The following is a 16558-nucleotide window of genomic DNA, read 5'->3' as shown; positions in this document are numbered from 1 at the left end:
TTGTATTATTCCACCACTTCCAAACCCAAGAAAATCTATCCTCTTTTATCTGTGTAGGTATTTAAGAATGGCACTACGAAAGTCAGGTAATTGCCTGCCTCGTGTAACAATGCTAACATACTGTAAAGTTTCATCCAAAACAATCCCATAGTTTTTTCAGTAAAGAATTTCAAACATACACAAATCCAGACTCGCATTTATAAAATTGGTAGGATATGTGGGGAATAGGAATAGATAATATAAAAACTTTGATTATTTACATCTACATGGTATATTACATCATTTACAACTTGCAAGTTTAAAATCGGTGAATTCTATACTATTGAGAATACAATAAGGAGTAAGGACTGACAATTTGAAACATTGGTGATTATATAACGATAACAGTAAGAACTATAGTATAAATAAGAATATCATACATAGGCCAATACATCCATCACCATAAACATGAATAATTTTGATGCATATAATCTCTAATTTGCCACTGAGGGAATGGGTATCTGCTAATACATACATGGATCTAAATTTATACGGAATATATAGATATGATAATATAATCAGTACACATAATTCAAACACACTGCATTTTACACTTCTTTTTTAAAAGCAAATTAAAAAAGTGTTGCCACTATAAAGGAGTACATATATATTTTCATTCTTCTTTGTCCCCACTGCACAGAAAGATAGAAAAAAATACTTGATTTGTCTTTCTGACTTCCCCACTTATTAAACCACAAAGACTTTACCTTAATATTTTCACATAAAATCTTACTTTATATAAATCATTTTGTAAGAACAAAATTTACTTGTTTGTTGAATCTTCGTGAAAGTCTGCAACCCTTGGAGCTTGGTGCGAATCTAAAAATTAAACTTTACACATGAATCGTTAAATATTTATTTAAATATATTGTAGTTTAACCTCGTAACGCCCAGGCTATTTTTACCAAACATTGGCTTGCAGCCCAAGTACCTTTTAAAAGGTTCACATGGTGCGGACCCGGAGGTGATGAAATCTAAAAAAAGTGCCTTATTATTTCCGTATGAGCGTGGGATTTTTTCTGCATGTAAATGTATGTCAGTGGAAGGTTTTGAGACACTAAATAACCCCAAATTCGTTATTCTTTATTTAGGCATATGGGCTTTAATGTATTACAAAACCCGATTTCGCAAAATTCGTATTTTTTAAATTATTGATTAGCGGTAGACAATATAGGGTTTATTTTATATTACAAAAAACAATGAACATAAATATTTGGATTAATACATGTCTTCCAAAATTTTAATGACCAAAAAGATATCTCACACTAACAATCTGAGAAAAAAATATCAATTTTTGAACAATATGATCATTATTTTCTGTACTTATTATTTTTAAAGGCTAGTTTATCACGTGTTTTAGGATTTCTATCAGAAGAAATCCACTTCCAACAGATGACAGAAGCAAAAATTAGCAAGTTTCTAAATTGGACCCAAAAACACTATATAATAGCAACCCATATACCTTTTAAAATCAGAATGATAGTAGGTAAATTGATATATTTCTATAGAAATTTTAAATAATTTCGCAAATAAGAGTTGGTTTTTAATAAAAAAATATTATTTTCAGATTCTTCAGAACTGGAAGAGCTTTCTTGGTTTTGGTTTATATGTTGTAATCCTCATCTCCAAATAGTTCATACTCTTCTATATCTGACTGATTTAATACTTCTAAAGCTTCTTCGATTTGCTCATCTCTCATTGGGTTACCTGAAAAGGATAGGTACTAAAATATTCTGTAACAGACTAAATAATTTACTTTATATTATGAAGGAGAAAACGGTCTAAATCATAAGTTGCAAAGGCAAATCAAATTGATTAGTGGTTTATTCCCTTATACCTTTTAAAATCCAATAATATGTTAATACTCTTATACCTTCTAAAAGGTATCCAGATTTTACGAGGTTATTTTACACGCATATTCTTTATTTTCGCGTAAATCTAAATGTAATTATAATATTTACTTATTTGTCAACAAGCAGAGTAAGATACTCTCAGTTAAAAACCTAAGATTGCATCAATAATCATGGATTGAACTTACCACGTCCTCTAGTCAGTCAAGATGGCCAGACTTTTCGCCGGAAATCACATATATTTTATTTTTCTATTGGCACTATTGCTTAACCATAGACAAAAACATACTTTCCAGTAGCCGGATAAAAAACAGTAATTAGATTTGGCGCGTAATTTAAAATGTTACGGCGTTTTCAAATCAGATACTGTCAGATACCTTTAAAAAGGTACCGTGGGCGTTTATGTCATAAAGTTGGATAACAGCTTGGGCCGGTACCACTATCGAGCTGCATGCCTTTTAATAGGTATCTGGGCGTTACGAGGTTAACAGTTAAATATTGTATCATTTGGCGTCGAGTTGAATTTTAGTTAAAACATAATAGGAATTTACTTCGATTCCATCCATCTAATTTGTTAATCCATCAGTCCCCGGAATCACAGACACAATAGATAATCTATTGTGTCGCGTCCCGATCGGGGCGCTCGGTGGTCAATTGGTTAATTAATACATACTTATATAAATTCCCAGTGGAGTGGATGCTTATGGGCGGTGTGTATTGTTTAACACTAGGCATTGCCCCTATTATAGGCTGCAGAGTCTCCATGGTCGTGTCCGGTACCAACTCCACGTGGACTTTCTTAGTCAGACGACTCACGCAACCGAAAGTCCATACTTGATGCTGCAGAAGCCGACCACGGTGGTACTTCCTCGTGTAGAGGTGGGATTCATCTACATCTACAACATCTTCAGGACCACCGATCAGATCTCGGTCATGGGCCTCTGCAGTATCGCTGACCTCCCCTAAAAAGTGATAAATCTGGATTGCCGATTTTTTTGACACCCCTACGTCTTTTGCCGCCTGCGTCACTTTGTCTCGACGCAGGAAGTGGAGAATCAGTCCAATTATTGGTAAAAAGGGTATAATATTAACTCTTTCAAAGAATGTATTTTTCAGAGGACTTATAATTTTATTACATCCCTGACGCCTGCATCGCCAACGAAAACCCATTTTGTAACTTTCCTTCGCCTCCCTATTCATGGGTCTGCTACAAATTGGACAGCGAGGATCAAGTTAAATTTTACTTTGGTCACAACATTTAAAAATTAATATCGACGATGAAGTATCAATAGGTACCTCCTAACTAACATTTTAGCGATTTTCGTTTTATAGCATTTTCGTACTTAAAATAGAGTAATACATAGGCCCATAAAGGTCATTTCTCTGTAAACAGTCAATTTGAGCAAATATTAAAGTGTAGCAATACCTTATAACAAAAGTTGCGTCATTTTTGCTGGCAATATATTCTAACTACACCCTGACGCGTCCTCTCTTTTTTTAAGCACGCTTTCCTTGGGCTCATTTATAGTTTATTCCTGGGTTAAAAGTGGTGAGTTTGGCATGCTTTCAAACCAAGAAGAAAGTATCCTAATACGTGCCTCTCCATCAAACTCAACAAACCGAAAAATTGCCATTCTAGACGATTTTTTAGATGCTTTTCCAAAACTACCATCGCATTATGCGCGTAAAGATACCAACAAATTGGTCGTAGAGTCAATTAAATTACTAAGCATTGTACATGTTACTGGTATGACGAAACAGCTGCTGACCTGACGTCTAGCACTTTTGTTTCGTTTGTAATTAATTACCTGGAAAAGCATTGTGTTAGCCAACAGCTGCCTTATAATATAATTTCTGACGGATGCCCTTACCAAAATCGCCTATTTTGCGTGAGAGATGGAGGTGGGGGAAACCAGCTAAAACTGAAACCACCCGAGCACATGAAGCCAAGCAGCTTGTGAGAGCTGCCGAAGGCTTCAAGGAGGGACCCGGGAGACCCCAGGTGTCTTGCCCTGTACTCCGCAACCCCCGTACATTCCATGATGACGTGGGCTGCCGTTTCCTCGGACGCCTTGCATGCTCTGCATAGCGGACTGTCTGTGATCCCTAAATTAAAGAGATGTTTGTTGAAGGGGCCGTGCCCTGTTAGGGTCCCTGTTATTACACGTAGTTGCACTCTGCGTAGGTTGAGAATTCGACGTGCAAGTCTAGAGTCAATGTTTGGTAGGGCTTCTCTGGCTTGCTTGCAGTCAGATCTGCTTGAACATTCTGCTTTTTGTGCAGTGCTAGTGAGCTGGGTAATCATCAGCCGGATCCAGCTTGCAGGTAGCGGTATAATGGGAAAAGGTCCCATGACCGGTGTTTGAGATGCCCTTCTGGCTAATATGTCAGCAGCATCGTTTCCTCGTGAGTTACTGTGTCCTTTTATTCATTGTAGTACTAGGGACTTTCCCAGATCACATACCCTAGTCAGGGCTAGGTGACACTCTAGAATTAACCCTGAAGTGATTTCATGGCTTTTGATTGCCATGAGTGCTGCTTTATTATCCGATAGGATCCGAATCGAAAATTTGTTACATTCCTTTTGATTATGGCTGAAGCTGCAAGTAGAAGTCCTAGGCATTCAGCCTGAAAGACTGTATTACGGGGTCCCAAGGGGTGCTAGATGTTAATGTTTAGGTCCTCAGAGAAAACCCCAGCACCGGTGCCATTTTCAGTCTTGGACCCGTCCGTGAAGATGAGTAAATCTTCGACGCTGTTGTGCTCTGATGTGTTCACGTAGCTGTATCTTATATTTCTTGACTTGAACGCCATCTTAAGAACAAAGAAATTTAGGTACGTTCCAAGTGATTATGCCACTATAACCAAAGCAGCAAGAAAATCTCGTCCATATGAAGTTGAACAAATTGAAATAATGTTTTATATTCAAATCACTATCTTCAAGCATAATCACGTGTAGTGACAGGATTTTAAATCAAAATTTTACTATAGTATTGATACAAAAACCTAATATTAAAATAAAAAAAATGTTGTAATCTTTAGAACAATTTCTTCTAAGTATATTGGCAATAAGTTGTATCTAAAAAATACGGCTTTCTTTTTAAATACAATTACAAGCAATATCTAATATCTGCATGTTTTTTTAAAAAAGCTTTGGAGTTACATTTATTAAATGATTCCATGATATCTTATATCCTTTGATAATGAACGTAAGCTAAAATAATAATTAAAAACAGTAACGAAAAAGAAATAAAACGTTTTTTTTATCTACTGAAAAATGTAGTTTTTGTAGTTAGCATATATTGAGTATTGACACTTCATCGTCGATATGTATGTACTTGTTTGAGTAATCAGTAAATTGACGTCACCACAGGACGTCACAGGTCACTTCGCAAATTGTGACATTTATGGTTTAGGTACCCTTTTATTCGTTATATCCTCAGAGGAATAAGTTATATCTCTATGGATTGCCACAGGAGAAATAATAGTAAATAAATACATACAGCTAGAATCAAATACAAATAATGGAGAGGAAACATTTTTTTCTATAGACATATATATATATTGTGAATGAAATATAGAAACTTAAACAAAAAAATGATCGATTTTTAAGTTTCTTTTACCATTCGAGGGCTTGGGTGAAAAAATAAAACTTTATAAAATAGAATAGGTACATTTATTACACATAAAATAGCATGAATCATGAATAATTGTGAAATTAAACACGGTATGTTTTTAGTATATTTTTATTCACAGACTATAAAAGCAAAGCAAAGACGCCACTTGTACAAACCAAATACGGTCCACTTCTACTTGGATTACATCACGGGATTAAATAATTTAATATAATGTAATTGCATCTTTTGCTTTTTGTATATCTTATACAGGGTGTCCCACTATTGGTATACTAAGCGCGAAGGAACTTGTAGTTTTGCATACACTGATCACGTAAAAAATACTTTTAAAAAATAACACGTCCAAAATTTTTTGCTAAATTTTTCCTGAAAATCCATGTTTTCTTCTCTAGCTTCGCGCAGCCGGCATATACCGCTTCTCTAATATGAGCATTTTATCTATGAAAACATAATCTTAAGAGCCCATTATACTGAAAGTTTAGGCATTTTAGGCACTGCGAGACGGCTCGCGCCCGCGTTGCGCAGGAGCCGGCGCGGCATGAACTCCGGTGACCTATGAAGGCGGGCGAATACGCCACAGTATAAATAAATCAGTAGTTCGATTTTATTTGCTATCGTAGGAATGTATTTGATAAATAAATTTACTACTTATCCTATACCATTAAACGAGCAATATTTGCATTTTTATATATTTGTTTGTATATATACAGTGTGGAAGTTTTCGATGTGCCCTGAATGGAAAGTACTTGAAATACAGGGATAGCAAATTTTTCTGAAAGGTAACATTCCTTTTTCAAATTTTACTTTATTATTCAAATCGATAGAAACAATATAAAAGATAATTTATTGTTAATTTCTCGTAAAAATATTTGCTCTTAGAAATAAAAATATCATGGAATCTAACATTTTTATTGTAGAATCAACATCATCTCAACATAAAGAACGCTTCTGGTTTATTGGTCTATTTTATACATACATTTAAAGTTTAAAATTAAACTCTCGTTCAGCAGGGCTATTGTCTAATTTTGACACATTAAGTGATCAACATAGTTTTGATGATCACTGAACTTTGATGTCCACTAAAAATTTAAAGATTTGGTATTGCGTATCTTAATAAGTGGACATCATGTCACGGTGTATTACGGTGCTTATCAACGATGACACCGAACGTCACTATTTTTTATCGACATTATGCAGCAAAATTAAAAATATATACATTTGGTCGTATATTCCATAAATACGTGAGCATATTTAAATCTTACGTGTTATATTAACCGGAACACTTGGGATTTGAAATGTTTACTCTTATATGGCGCTAAATTCATAACACTTTTGAATTTTGGTCTGTCTACAATTACAATTTTGGTCATCGTCTTGTGTACACAAGTGTATTTGAAAGTTAGAAACAGTAACAAATGAATAAAACTGAGGTAAGTCTTATAACCCTTGTTTTGAGAGCAATATTAACATTAATTTAAATATAAATTTGAAAATTTTTAATATTTGTATTCTTTATATTGCTTTGTATGATTTATGAAATGTTTAACAAAAATCTATTTTATAGTACTTACATCTAATAAAATGTAAGTTATTTATTTCAAGCACAAATTATATTGTCTTTATATCTTTAACTAATCTCTTTTTGAAAATGACTATTCATGAGAGCTTCTAAATTAGATAGATTTGTCGGAAAACAGTACTTGAGAAGAATTAGGTAAATATTATTTAATTCCCATTAAATTATCCATTATTTTTAAATATACTTGTTATTGTAATAATGTGTTTTACCTTTCTATAAACTATAGATAGTAAGTTGAGTAACAAGTTTATATAATTAATTGTGACAATTTTTTTTAATGTATTGAAATCGAAAATAGTTGCTCTAGTTGCTCAAAGAAACTACTGAGTACATTTAATTTTGAAAATGTAAGTGAATTATTATGCTATATTGTAATTTCAGTAAGCCAAGATGAGAGAGTGCCTCGTTGGGCCTATGAGTTGGAAAGCAAGCGATTGGCTGTTGAGGAAAGGCATACAGCTGCTATAGAAAAATTAGCTGCATCACTTACCTACCAAGATACAGGAAGATATATACATATATATATATTAGTAAATTAAAATGATTTTAAATAGTGTAATTTATTATTATTAATTATTTATAACTCTATTCTGAGTTTTTCATAAATAACTGTCTAGATTTAACTAAAAATAACAATTATTGAGTTAACACAATCCTTATGGTGTAAATTTCTTTAAAAATAAATAAAAAATATTTTTTTAGATATCAAAAGTTTAATTACTTAAATACCTTGTCTTAACTATTACCTAATTGACAACTACATCACATTTATATCAGAGCATTAACAATGTATTATAATTTATAAATTATACAAGAAATATTGTCATATTCGATTAGAAGCTATAATATTATCTAAGTAAGAAAATATGTTTAATCACAAATACAAGTATAAATAATTTTCAGTTAAAACTAATACATTTTTAAGCACAATAAATATTTATTTAACATAACATCTTCTTGAATTACATAGTCTCTGTACTAATATTGTTCTCTGGTAAGATCTTGTATAACCTGAACTATAGCATCCTCTCCTCTAAATCCTGAGACATGCCTGTATTTCGGGTATTTTGGCATTCTGCATATTTGCAATGTTGTGCAGGACAACACATGCATTCACTATTTTACCAGCAGTAACTGGATCATAATGAAGTATTCTATGGGCCAACAAACAACTCCAACGTGCTTTGAATAACACTAAACACCGTTCAACAGTATTCCTGACAAGGCAATGAAGGTTGGTATAGTATTCTTCAGGTGTCCCCAGGTCCTGCTCCTAATATTGTTGTCATCATCCAGGGCCATTGCGCATATCCTGAGTCACCTAAAAACAGGTATAATATTTTATACTCTATGCATACTTCATATGATACTCACAGAAATTAAATGAAGATTTAGTATTTAATGATAATTGTTCCACATACATTATGTTTAATTTGGAATCACATAACTGAAAAGATATACATTAATTATTGTATTATTTTCTATGTAGGTATATCTTAGTATTTATAAATGAGTTATTAATGTATTTTAAACCTAATACAGATAATTATTAATGTTGAATGTTGAATAGTAATTTTATTGATTTGTAAGTCATCAGTAATAAATTACACATAAAAAAGGAAAAACAAAAGATATGGATATTTTTAGACTTACTATTAATACATTCAATGAAGGAAAATGTTTCCTATTTCAACATCTCCACCACCAGTTGAAAACCAGCCTTTGTCAAACGAAAATTCGCTATAAATTCTCTTTCAGGCAGCTATAAAGTATCACCACAGGATCACTAGCATCACGTAAGCGTCGCCTTTCAATTCTTAATGCTTTCCTCTTTCTTTCTTCTTCCGCAAATCCAAGTAAAAAAGCACGGGCCATACTTTATAAAATATATGGATACCTACGCTTCTATTGCTCAGTAAAAACCTTTTGGAAAAAAGAAAATGGCTATATATTTATACTTAAAAAATTATTATCTATCATAGTTGATAGTACATATTAACTCAATGTTATCTTTATATTTTTTGTTGATTATAGTATAGAAACACTTGAAATAAGACGTTAAATCATATACGTGCTATTCTTCCTATATATTGTTCATATATTTTTAATATTTAACTTATCCGGATTATAGTGTCGATCACTGAGAATTTACAAAACACTGCTCAATACTAGTTCCTTTCACAGTAATATAGTGATCAACCTTTTGATGGTCACTTGGCTTACGGAATACCACTTTATAAACTATCGATACAAAAACACCTGTCAAATGTGTTACGGTGGCTTTCAAGTTGATTTGGTGCTCATGACGTCATTTCAGTTGATAACTAAAATAGCCAATACGAAAAACATGGTTTGACAAGAAATCGTTGAGCACCGTGCAAAGTTATCATCACTATGAAATGTCAAATGAGATACGCAATAGCCCTGCTGGATACATTAATTTATTTTCTTCTGAAAATATTGGTAATAATAATTAAAAGTAAAACAAATAAAAAAGGCAAAATAATATGTAATTGAATATAAGTATGTAATAAGTATGTTAGTGTATTCAACCAACTTAAAAAAGTGTGACTATTTTACAACAAGGTAATTTTTAAAACATTTTACAAGGTAATTTTTTTAAATCACTACATAGTATAAAACAAAGTCGGTTTCACTGTCCCTATGTCTCTATGTCCCTTTGTACGCTTAAATCTTTGAAACTACGCAACGGATTTTATAGTTCTTTCGATTCCCGGTCGAAGAAAATGAATTTTTGAAAATCTTTGAATGCAGTTCTATTTCTTTTTAAAAATAAAGGAAATTTGCTATCTCCAGTATTTCTAGTACTTTCACCCAGGGCCCATCGAAAATTTCCACACTGTATTTACAAACAAATATATTAATATGCAAATATTGCTCGTTTAATAGAATAAGAAGTTAATTTATATTTACAACAATAATCCTAGGATAACAAACAAAATCAAACTACTGATTTATTTATACCGTGACGTGCTCGCCGTTTTACTCGCCGCTCGGTTCTAATACGCGAGCGGCGACTACAACGTGGTCGGGAGCAAAACTAGCACAGGTCCTCCTTCGATGACGTCCGGCTGGACTCTGGCGGCACTGACGTGGTGCGCGCGAGTCGCATTTTACGTATTATATTTTATATAGAAAAAAATAAGGGCTAAATTATAAATCTATCCAAAAATTTCCCTGTAAAACCTGATTAGTAAATGAAATGTAAAATTTTCATAAACATAGCGTTCCCCTAATTCTCATAAAACTGATTATGCTTTCAAAATCGATGTTACTTCTGATTTTTTTTTGATCGAGTTAAATGTTTAATATTGTGTTTTTATCCAAAAAAGTCACTAGATCAAACGTTTATCTGTGCTATATATTTTTTTAGGATTTTAAATATGATGATTTATATCCAAAAACCATGATTTAGAAACATACATTTTGAACAAGGGCCCCTTAAACGATAGCTCACGTGCTGGTGGCAAAGTTGGGCGGCTCGCTTGTTATGGGTGTACACATAGAGTTTTAAGAATTCATCTATTTGAAAAAAAAAATGCGTCTGGAATTTTTTAATTATTTTTTACGTACTCAGCGTATGCAAAACTATAACCTCCTTTGAGCTTAGTATACCAACAGTGGGACACCCTGTATACAGGGTGTCCCACTATTGGTATACTAAGCGCGAAGGGACTTGTAGTTAAGCATACACTGATCACGTAAAAAATACTTAAACAACAAAATTACGCCAAAAATATTTTGCTAAATTTTTCCTGAAAATCCATGTTTTCTTCTCTAGCTTCGCGCAGCCTGCATATTCCGCTTCTCTAATGTGAGAATTTTGTCTATGAAAACATAATCTTAAACGATAGCTCACGTGCTGGTAGCAAAGCTGGGCGGGTTGCTTGTTGGGTGTACACATAGAGTTTTAAGAATTCATCTATTTGAAAAAAAAAATGCGTCTGAAATTTTATAAGTATTTTTTACTTACTCAGCGTATGCAAAACTATAACCTCCTTTGAGCTTAGTATACCAACAGTGGGACACCCTGTATAAAAATGAATCGCAAAATGTGTTGGTAAGCGCATAACTCGAGAACGGCTGAACCGATTTCGATGATTCTTTTTTTATTATATTCCTTGAAGTACGAGGATGGTTTTTATGTAGAGAAAACGTAAATATGTACCACGGGCAAAGCCGGGGCGGACCGCTAGTAGGTAATATAATTGTAATATAATATGTGTTCTGGTTCAATGGAAGCTGAAATCATAGGGTCTTGCTTAGAATCTTAGCTTAAAATTATAAAACTGCCAATCTAAGCAAAAAAATTTTACCGTACGAAATACAATAACAAATTCGCAAACGAAATCATTCTGTTTTTAGTAAAAAGATCCAAATATGTACATATTTAATATAATTATTTGAAATAATAATAATTATTATTTGTGAATTGGTCTTTTGCCTTATCTGTTTCCAATCTGTTTCTGAACCGAATAATCTATTGTCTGTGGTTTGTGTGATTTACGAATTATATACGATTTGTCTTGGATTTGTCATTTCTGCAGTCGTCGAACAAAATTGATAAAGTTTGTTTTGTCTCTTGAAGAACGGATAGTTTTTTAAATTCCCGTTGCCATGAGATAAGAATTTACATGAAAATTTCTACAGTTTTCAATGAGAAATTTGTTGTTTAATAATAATGTGACGGTACTAGTGTAAAATATGAAAAGTTCTTGTGAATCGTTTGCCACACGCGATTCAGTCTTTCTCCGTGTGGAAAAGTAAAATTTTTGTGGAAGAACAAGTTATATGTACGCAGCGGGAATGACAATAATGGCAGTTTCTGTTGGGGAAATTTGCGAGAACACGAAGCTGGCTCGAGAAATGGCTCTGATGGGGAACTACGAATCGGCTCTTGTGTACTATGAAGGAACAGTTCAGATGATCCACAGACTTCTCATTACGATAGCTGACCCTACTCGAAAGTCCAAGTGGCAATTGGTAAGTTAAGATTTTATTTTGGTTAATAATCTGAGTAATTCACCTCGAGTTGTATATCAATACCATTTGAGATAAAACTAATTGATTTCGTGTAATACAGAAGGCCACCTAGGGAGTGCTAATTTGGTGTGAATTTTTCATTAAGTACTGGTATTGCTGTGTTAATCTTGCTGTTTGCTTTTATTATAAAGTCTTGTTTGTACATTGATTATAATATGTCTATAATAACACAAATATTAATTCATTTTTTATAATATTACAATAATGGTTATATTTTGTTCAAGGTGAATGAATAAGTTTTAATTATAATAATTCAAACTTATTATTTTTGCCATATTTTATGCTAATATTAAATACATATTATACAATACAAAAATTGAAATAAACAGGAACCACCATCGTATGTCTTTCCAAAACCATATATTATATGATCTGATTCTTTTCAAGGAGACATTGAGATATTTTATATCATCTAGATGTGTGATCAAATACATGCTTGATAAAATATATGTATAAAAAAAACTATGAAAATAAGACTGAAAATTCTTGCACCAGTGGAAATTATGATTAATCCCACGTTTATTTTATTTTTTTATTCACATTTCTTTTTTTAAAATGGTCCTGGCTGGACACTTATGATATATATACCTCTATAACATAAAAAATTAAATCATTGTGAAAAACTATAATATTGGATAGATAATCATAAATTAGTGAAATAAATTTAAATTTTGTTAACTTACATACTACATATTTCAATAGATGTATATGAAATGGATTGCTGAAATATTTGTAATAATTATATATAACAATATGAACAAATTTTTGTAAAAATAAAAATTAAGAAATCTGTGTTATCTCATTAATTACGTTACGTTAACTCATCAATCTATTTAATCAAATATCAGGTATAAAACTTAAAAATAAGTTATTTTATACACAGGTTATGTAAATACCTATACATATTAGAACATTAGTGTAATAGATACTAATGTGTTCTTTGCACTTAATTATGTGCTTGAACTTTCACCTTTATATTATATTGATGTTTTGGGTTCATTGTTACCTTCACAGAATATTGGAGGTAATGACTCATCAAGGTTAGTGTTATAAAAAATTAAATATAATTGCCTATTTTATTGAACATATAATATTGATATATTAAACCTACTTGCTTACCTACCTGGAATATAATATTGTGATGAAAGGAGATTTTATGTATTTACCATATTATAGGCATAGCAAAAATAATATTCTTTGTATCCTTGGTCATCCTATTCGTGTTTACTATGCAAATTGGGCTATGGCATCTGAATATTAAAATAATTAAAAAATATCTTACATGAATTCCAGGATTATTTTATTTTTTCTTAGAATTTCAAACCCATCAATCCATTCAACTTTCATTCAATTTTCATAAATACATAAGTACATTATTAAAAGTATTCAACATGTAGTCATGTCTACTTTTAGTCCATAAATTATTTGTCACTTGCACCTGTTTAATATAATGAAACTGAGTAACCAGCAAAGAAAAAAAACATATGACAACTGTGTGAGTCTGAATATTTATTATGAGATTAAATGTCGATTTTACGTGCATACTAATAACTTTAAAATTGTATATATATAAAACAAAATAGACAAAATTAATGCTCTATTAGACTAGAGAAAAAAATGGTTTCTCTCGATTTCCGACAAAACTACAAGTCCTACGGAAAAAAGTTCAATGGCAAAGTTGTAGGTAATAAAAGGATCTACAACTTTTGTATTCACAATTTTTTCACATAACCTCAAAATTTAGGTGAAAAATTCAAAAAACCAAGTTTTTGGTTTTTTATTTTTATCAACTTCAAAATTTATTGTTTTTCTACGAAATTTGGTGAAAACTTACTTTATTATGTCCCAAATACACTGTAATTTATTTGATTGAAAATATTTATTTTTTCGCCTTATTTTGAATTAATACCAAAAAAACAACCTAATTTTCAATCGAAAAGTCACCCGTCAAAATATCAGCTTTTTTCAAAAACTTGGGGTGCCTTTTATTCATTGAAATCTCTACTTTCATATAGTGTAAAAAAAAATAAACACCACCATAGTAAATGTTCTCAGGAAATGCATACAAACAGTGTGAAAATTAGCTTTTACTAAATCAGGCACACTTCTCGAACTACCTGAAATGTTTATATCGACATCATTTTGCTTTTGAATATGCTGTAAAATATTAAACTTAGAACATATAATTATTTTTCTTTTGAAATATGTACTACCGAAAAGCCGATACAAGAGAAGATATAGAGTTCGAGAAGTGTGCCTGATTTAGTAAAAGCTCATTATTAGAGAAAACGTAAACATGTACCACGGGCGAAGCCGGGGCGGACCGCTAGTATTCTATAAAAAAATAAGTTTTAACGGCTAAACAATTATAATTTATTATTAAAATTGTTTAGCCGTTCTCGAGTTTCTATTATACAAATTTGAACAATATAAAGTACTACATATGTTTTTTGTTACATTAGAAAAGTTAATTCTATGGAAGGTATCATATGTACACAAATGTACATAATTATAATATATTCTATTTTCAATGTTCAACCCCAGTCGATAATAACTACAGGAATTCAATTTTCAAATTGCTTTTTATTCATAATTATTTAAAAAAAATAGTGAAAATATAACTTTAAATATATTTACGTATTTGTACAATCATTCTATTGCATATGTAAATACTTAAAAGGAAATAAGACTGCAGTATCTACTTACGCATACTAATTTTATAGTGACCTTTGATACTGACAAGGTATTATTGGTGGTTGATTTTCAAACAAGAATGAAGCATAGTTAATAGAAAAAATACCAATAATATTATGTATAATCTTATAGCTCAGTGTCATTGTTTATTAAAAATTTATGTGTACATTCTTTTGTATGTAGGTTTATTAGGAATAATTTTATATACAGTACATAGTATTTCATTTATTGCTAATAAATCAATTTATAGATTCGGAAACATCCAGATGATAATATATGTCATTCTCTAAAAGGTAAGTATAGTAGTAAACAAATACAACAATCATCCTTGCGCACTAGTTCTGAATATATGTACACTAACCATGAGTTCTCATTTAACTAACGAAGGCTTATCACACTTGCATACGACTCAACATTATCGCGATAATAGTGCATAACGTCCTGTTACTGTTGCAAATAATTCACTGAAATAAATGAGTTATAATGTTTGCTCTAGTTAAAGAGTATAAGCATTAAAATGTTGGAAGAATACACTGAGGGTAGTATAATGGATTATAATTGTTGAAGTACTACATTATATTTTGATAGTAACAATACTATTAAATTAAATAATTATCCCATCGAATTCGAATTGATTCAATATGCAAATTACGATAAACATGAGTACAAAAATGAGTCAAAATTCATAAATTAGATGTACATAATTGTAATTGATAATGATAAGTGATTAAAAAAGTTCTCAAACTCGGATAAGCTTACGCTACAAAGAAAATATTTTAAGTTTGTTTGTCTTGAAGAAATAACATAATATTGCGCTAAATCCTTTAGGGTTGTTAAGCCACCTGCGCTATAATTTGTTCATTTAATTCTATGAATATTTTACCAATTTTCTATGTAAAATATTTTAACCCTTATCTATTTTTCCTATATGTAAAAAATACGTAAAATATTTTAACCCTTATCTATTTTTCCTATAATTTCTTGTTTTCTAGCCCTCAACTTAAGCCTTCTCGTCATTAATTCTTCAGGAAATAATTAATGAAAATGTTAATTTTAGTACCGCGAAGTCGATACGAAATGGTTTCCTGTAACAAGCAACAAGAAGTAGGCACACAAAACATCCACGTCCTTGCCACTTATCAAATTAGTGTTTCTCGCAGTGAAACCCAACAAAGGAGTTTTTACACTCGATTGCTTTTTTGTAATGTAATATTAGAACCGCTTTTCACGAAACCTCCAGGGTTATCACTTATCGCGCTGTACTGTATAGTTTTTTATAGTCTGTGCCACATTCTCGACCCGTTTAACTCATTTCTTCTCACGCAATATTGGTACGGTTGTTTCGAGTTTTGTGGGTGTTAATGTCAAAAAGTTTTTAATAGTCCAAAAAAGTTTCATTTGCAAAACAATACCTAATAGCTTTATAGCCTTTAATGTGAGGTGCAAAGTAAGACTCAAGGATTTGTAGGGAATTATGTACTTACTAGGGCGCGATGACCGAAGTAGCACTTTGTCTACTGTTAATAATTTTAAGGATGGAAGTTGACACTTTTCTTGAATTACCGATGAATATTAAGAGCCAGCGCGCACGAGCAACTTTGTCTCCGCAACTATTTTGTCTCTCCCATCAATTTGTATGGGGAGTTGCGTCGCTACGTGCGCGCACTTTCATACTAGCCCATGGGTGGGAGAGACAA

General features: G+C 31.7%; 3 protein-coding genes and 1 long non-coding RNA gene across 6 annotated transcripts in view; 1 reads left to right on the top strand and 3 right to left on the bottom strand.

Moving 5' to 3' along the window:
• The window catches only part of Atu (Another transcription unit), a 463287-nt gene that overhangs the window by 211726 nt on the left and 235003 nt on the right, over nucleotides 1-16558 (bottom strand). The window lies entirely within an intron of this gene.
• Nucleotides 13-3154, bottom strand: LOC149479358 (uncharacterized). Of its 2 annotated transcripts, XM_089707971.1 has the most exons (3): nucleotides 2585-3154; nucleotides 2441-2459; nucleotides 13-858 (listed from the first exon to the last, which is right to left on the bottom strand). In XM_089707971.1, the coding sequence occupies exons 1-3, from the start codon at nucleotides 3087-3089 to the stop codon at nucleotides 783-785; spliced, it is 600 nt and encodes a 199-aa protein (XP_089564097.1). In that variant the 5' UTR covers nucleotides 3090-3154; the 3' UTR covers nucleotides 13-782. The 2 variants fall into 2 exon arrangements, with proteins under 2 accessions (XP_089564097.1, XP_089564096.1); XM_089707970.1 differs by lacking the exon at nucleotides 2441-2459 and having other exon boundaries at nucleotides 2563-3154.
• The window catches only part of LOC149479341 (uncharacterized), a 381306-nt gene continuing 372508 nt past the window's right edge, over nucleotides 7761-16558 (bottom strand). The window contains exons 2-3 of the long non-coding RNA XR_016317211.1: nucleotides 8757-9530; nucleotides 7761-8424 (exon numbers count right to left, since the gene is read on the bottom strand). This is a non-coding gene — a long non-coding RNA (uncharacterized LOC149479341). The remainder of the gene's footprint in view (nucleotides 8425-8756; nucleotides 9531-16558) is intronic.
• The window catches only part of Kat60 (katanin p60), a 39942-nt gene continuing 35031 nt past the window's right edge, over nucleotides 11648-16558 (top strand). The window contains exon 1 of the mRNA XM_089707942.1: nucleotides 11648-12107. Coding sequence (XP_089564068.1) covers nucleotides 11916-12107 — 192 coding nt within the window. The 5' untranslated portion in view covers nucleotides 11648-11915. The remainder of the gene's footprint in view (nucleotides 12108-16558) is intronic.

This window comes from Colias philodice, chromosome 20 (assembly GCF_061535455.1).
Source record: "Colias philodice isolate Cphi_HAF_F1 chromosome 20, ilColPhil1 Martin Lab GWU primary, whole genome shotgun sequence".
Classification (NCBI taxonomy): Eukaryota; Metazoa; Arthropoda; class Insecta; order Lepidoptera; family Pieridae; genus Colias; species Colias philodice.
This window is presented reverse-complemented; position numbering and strand designations above follow the sequence as displayed.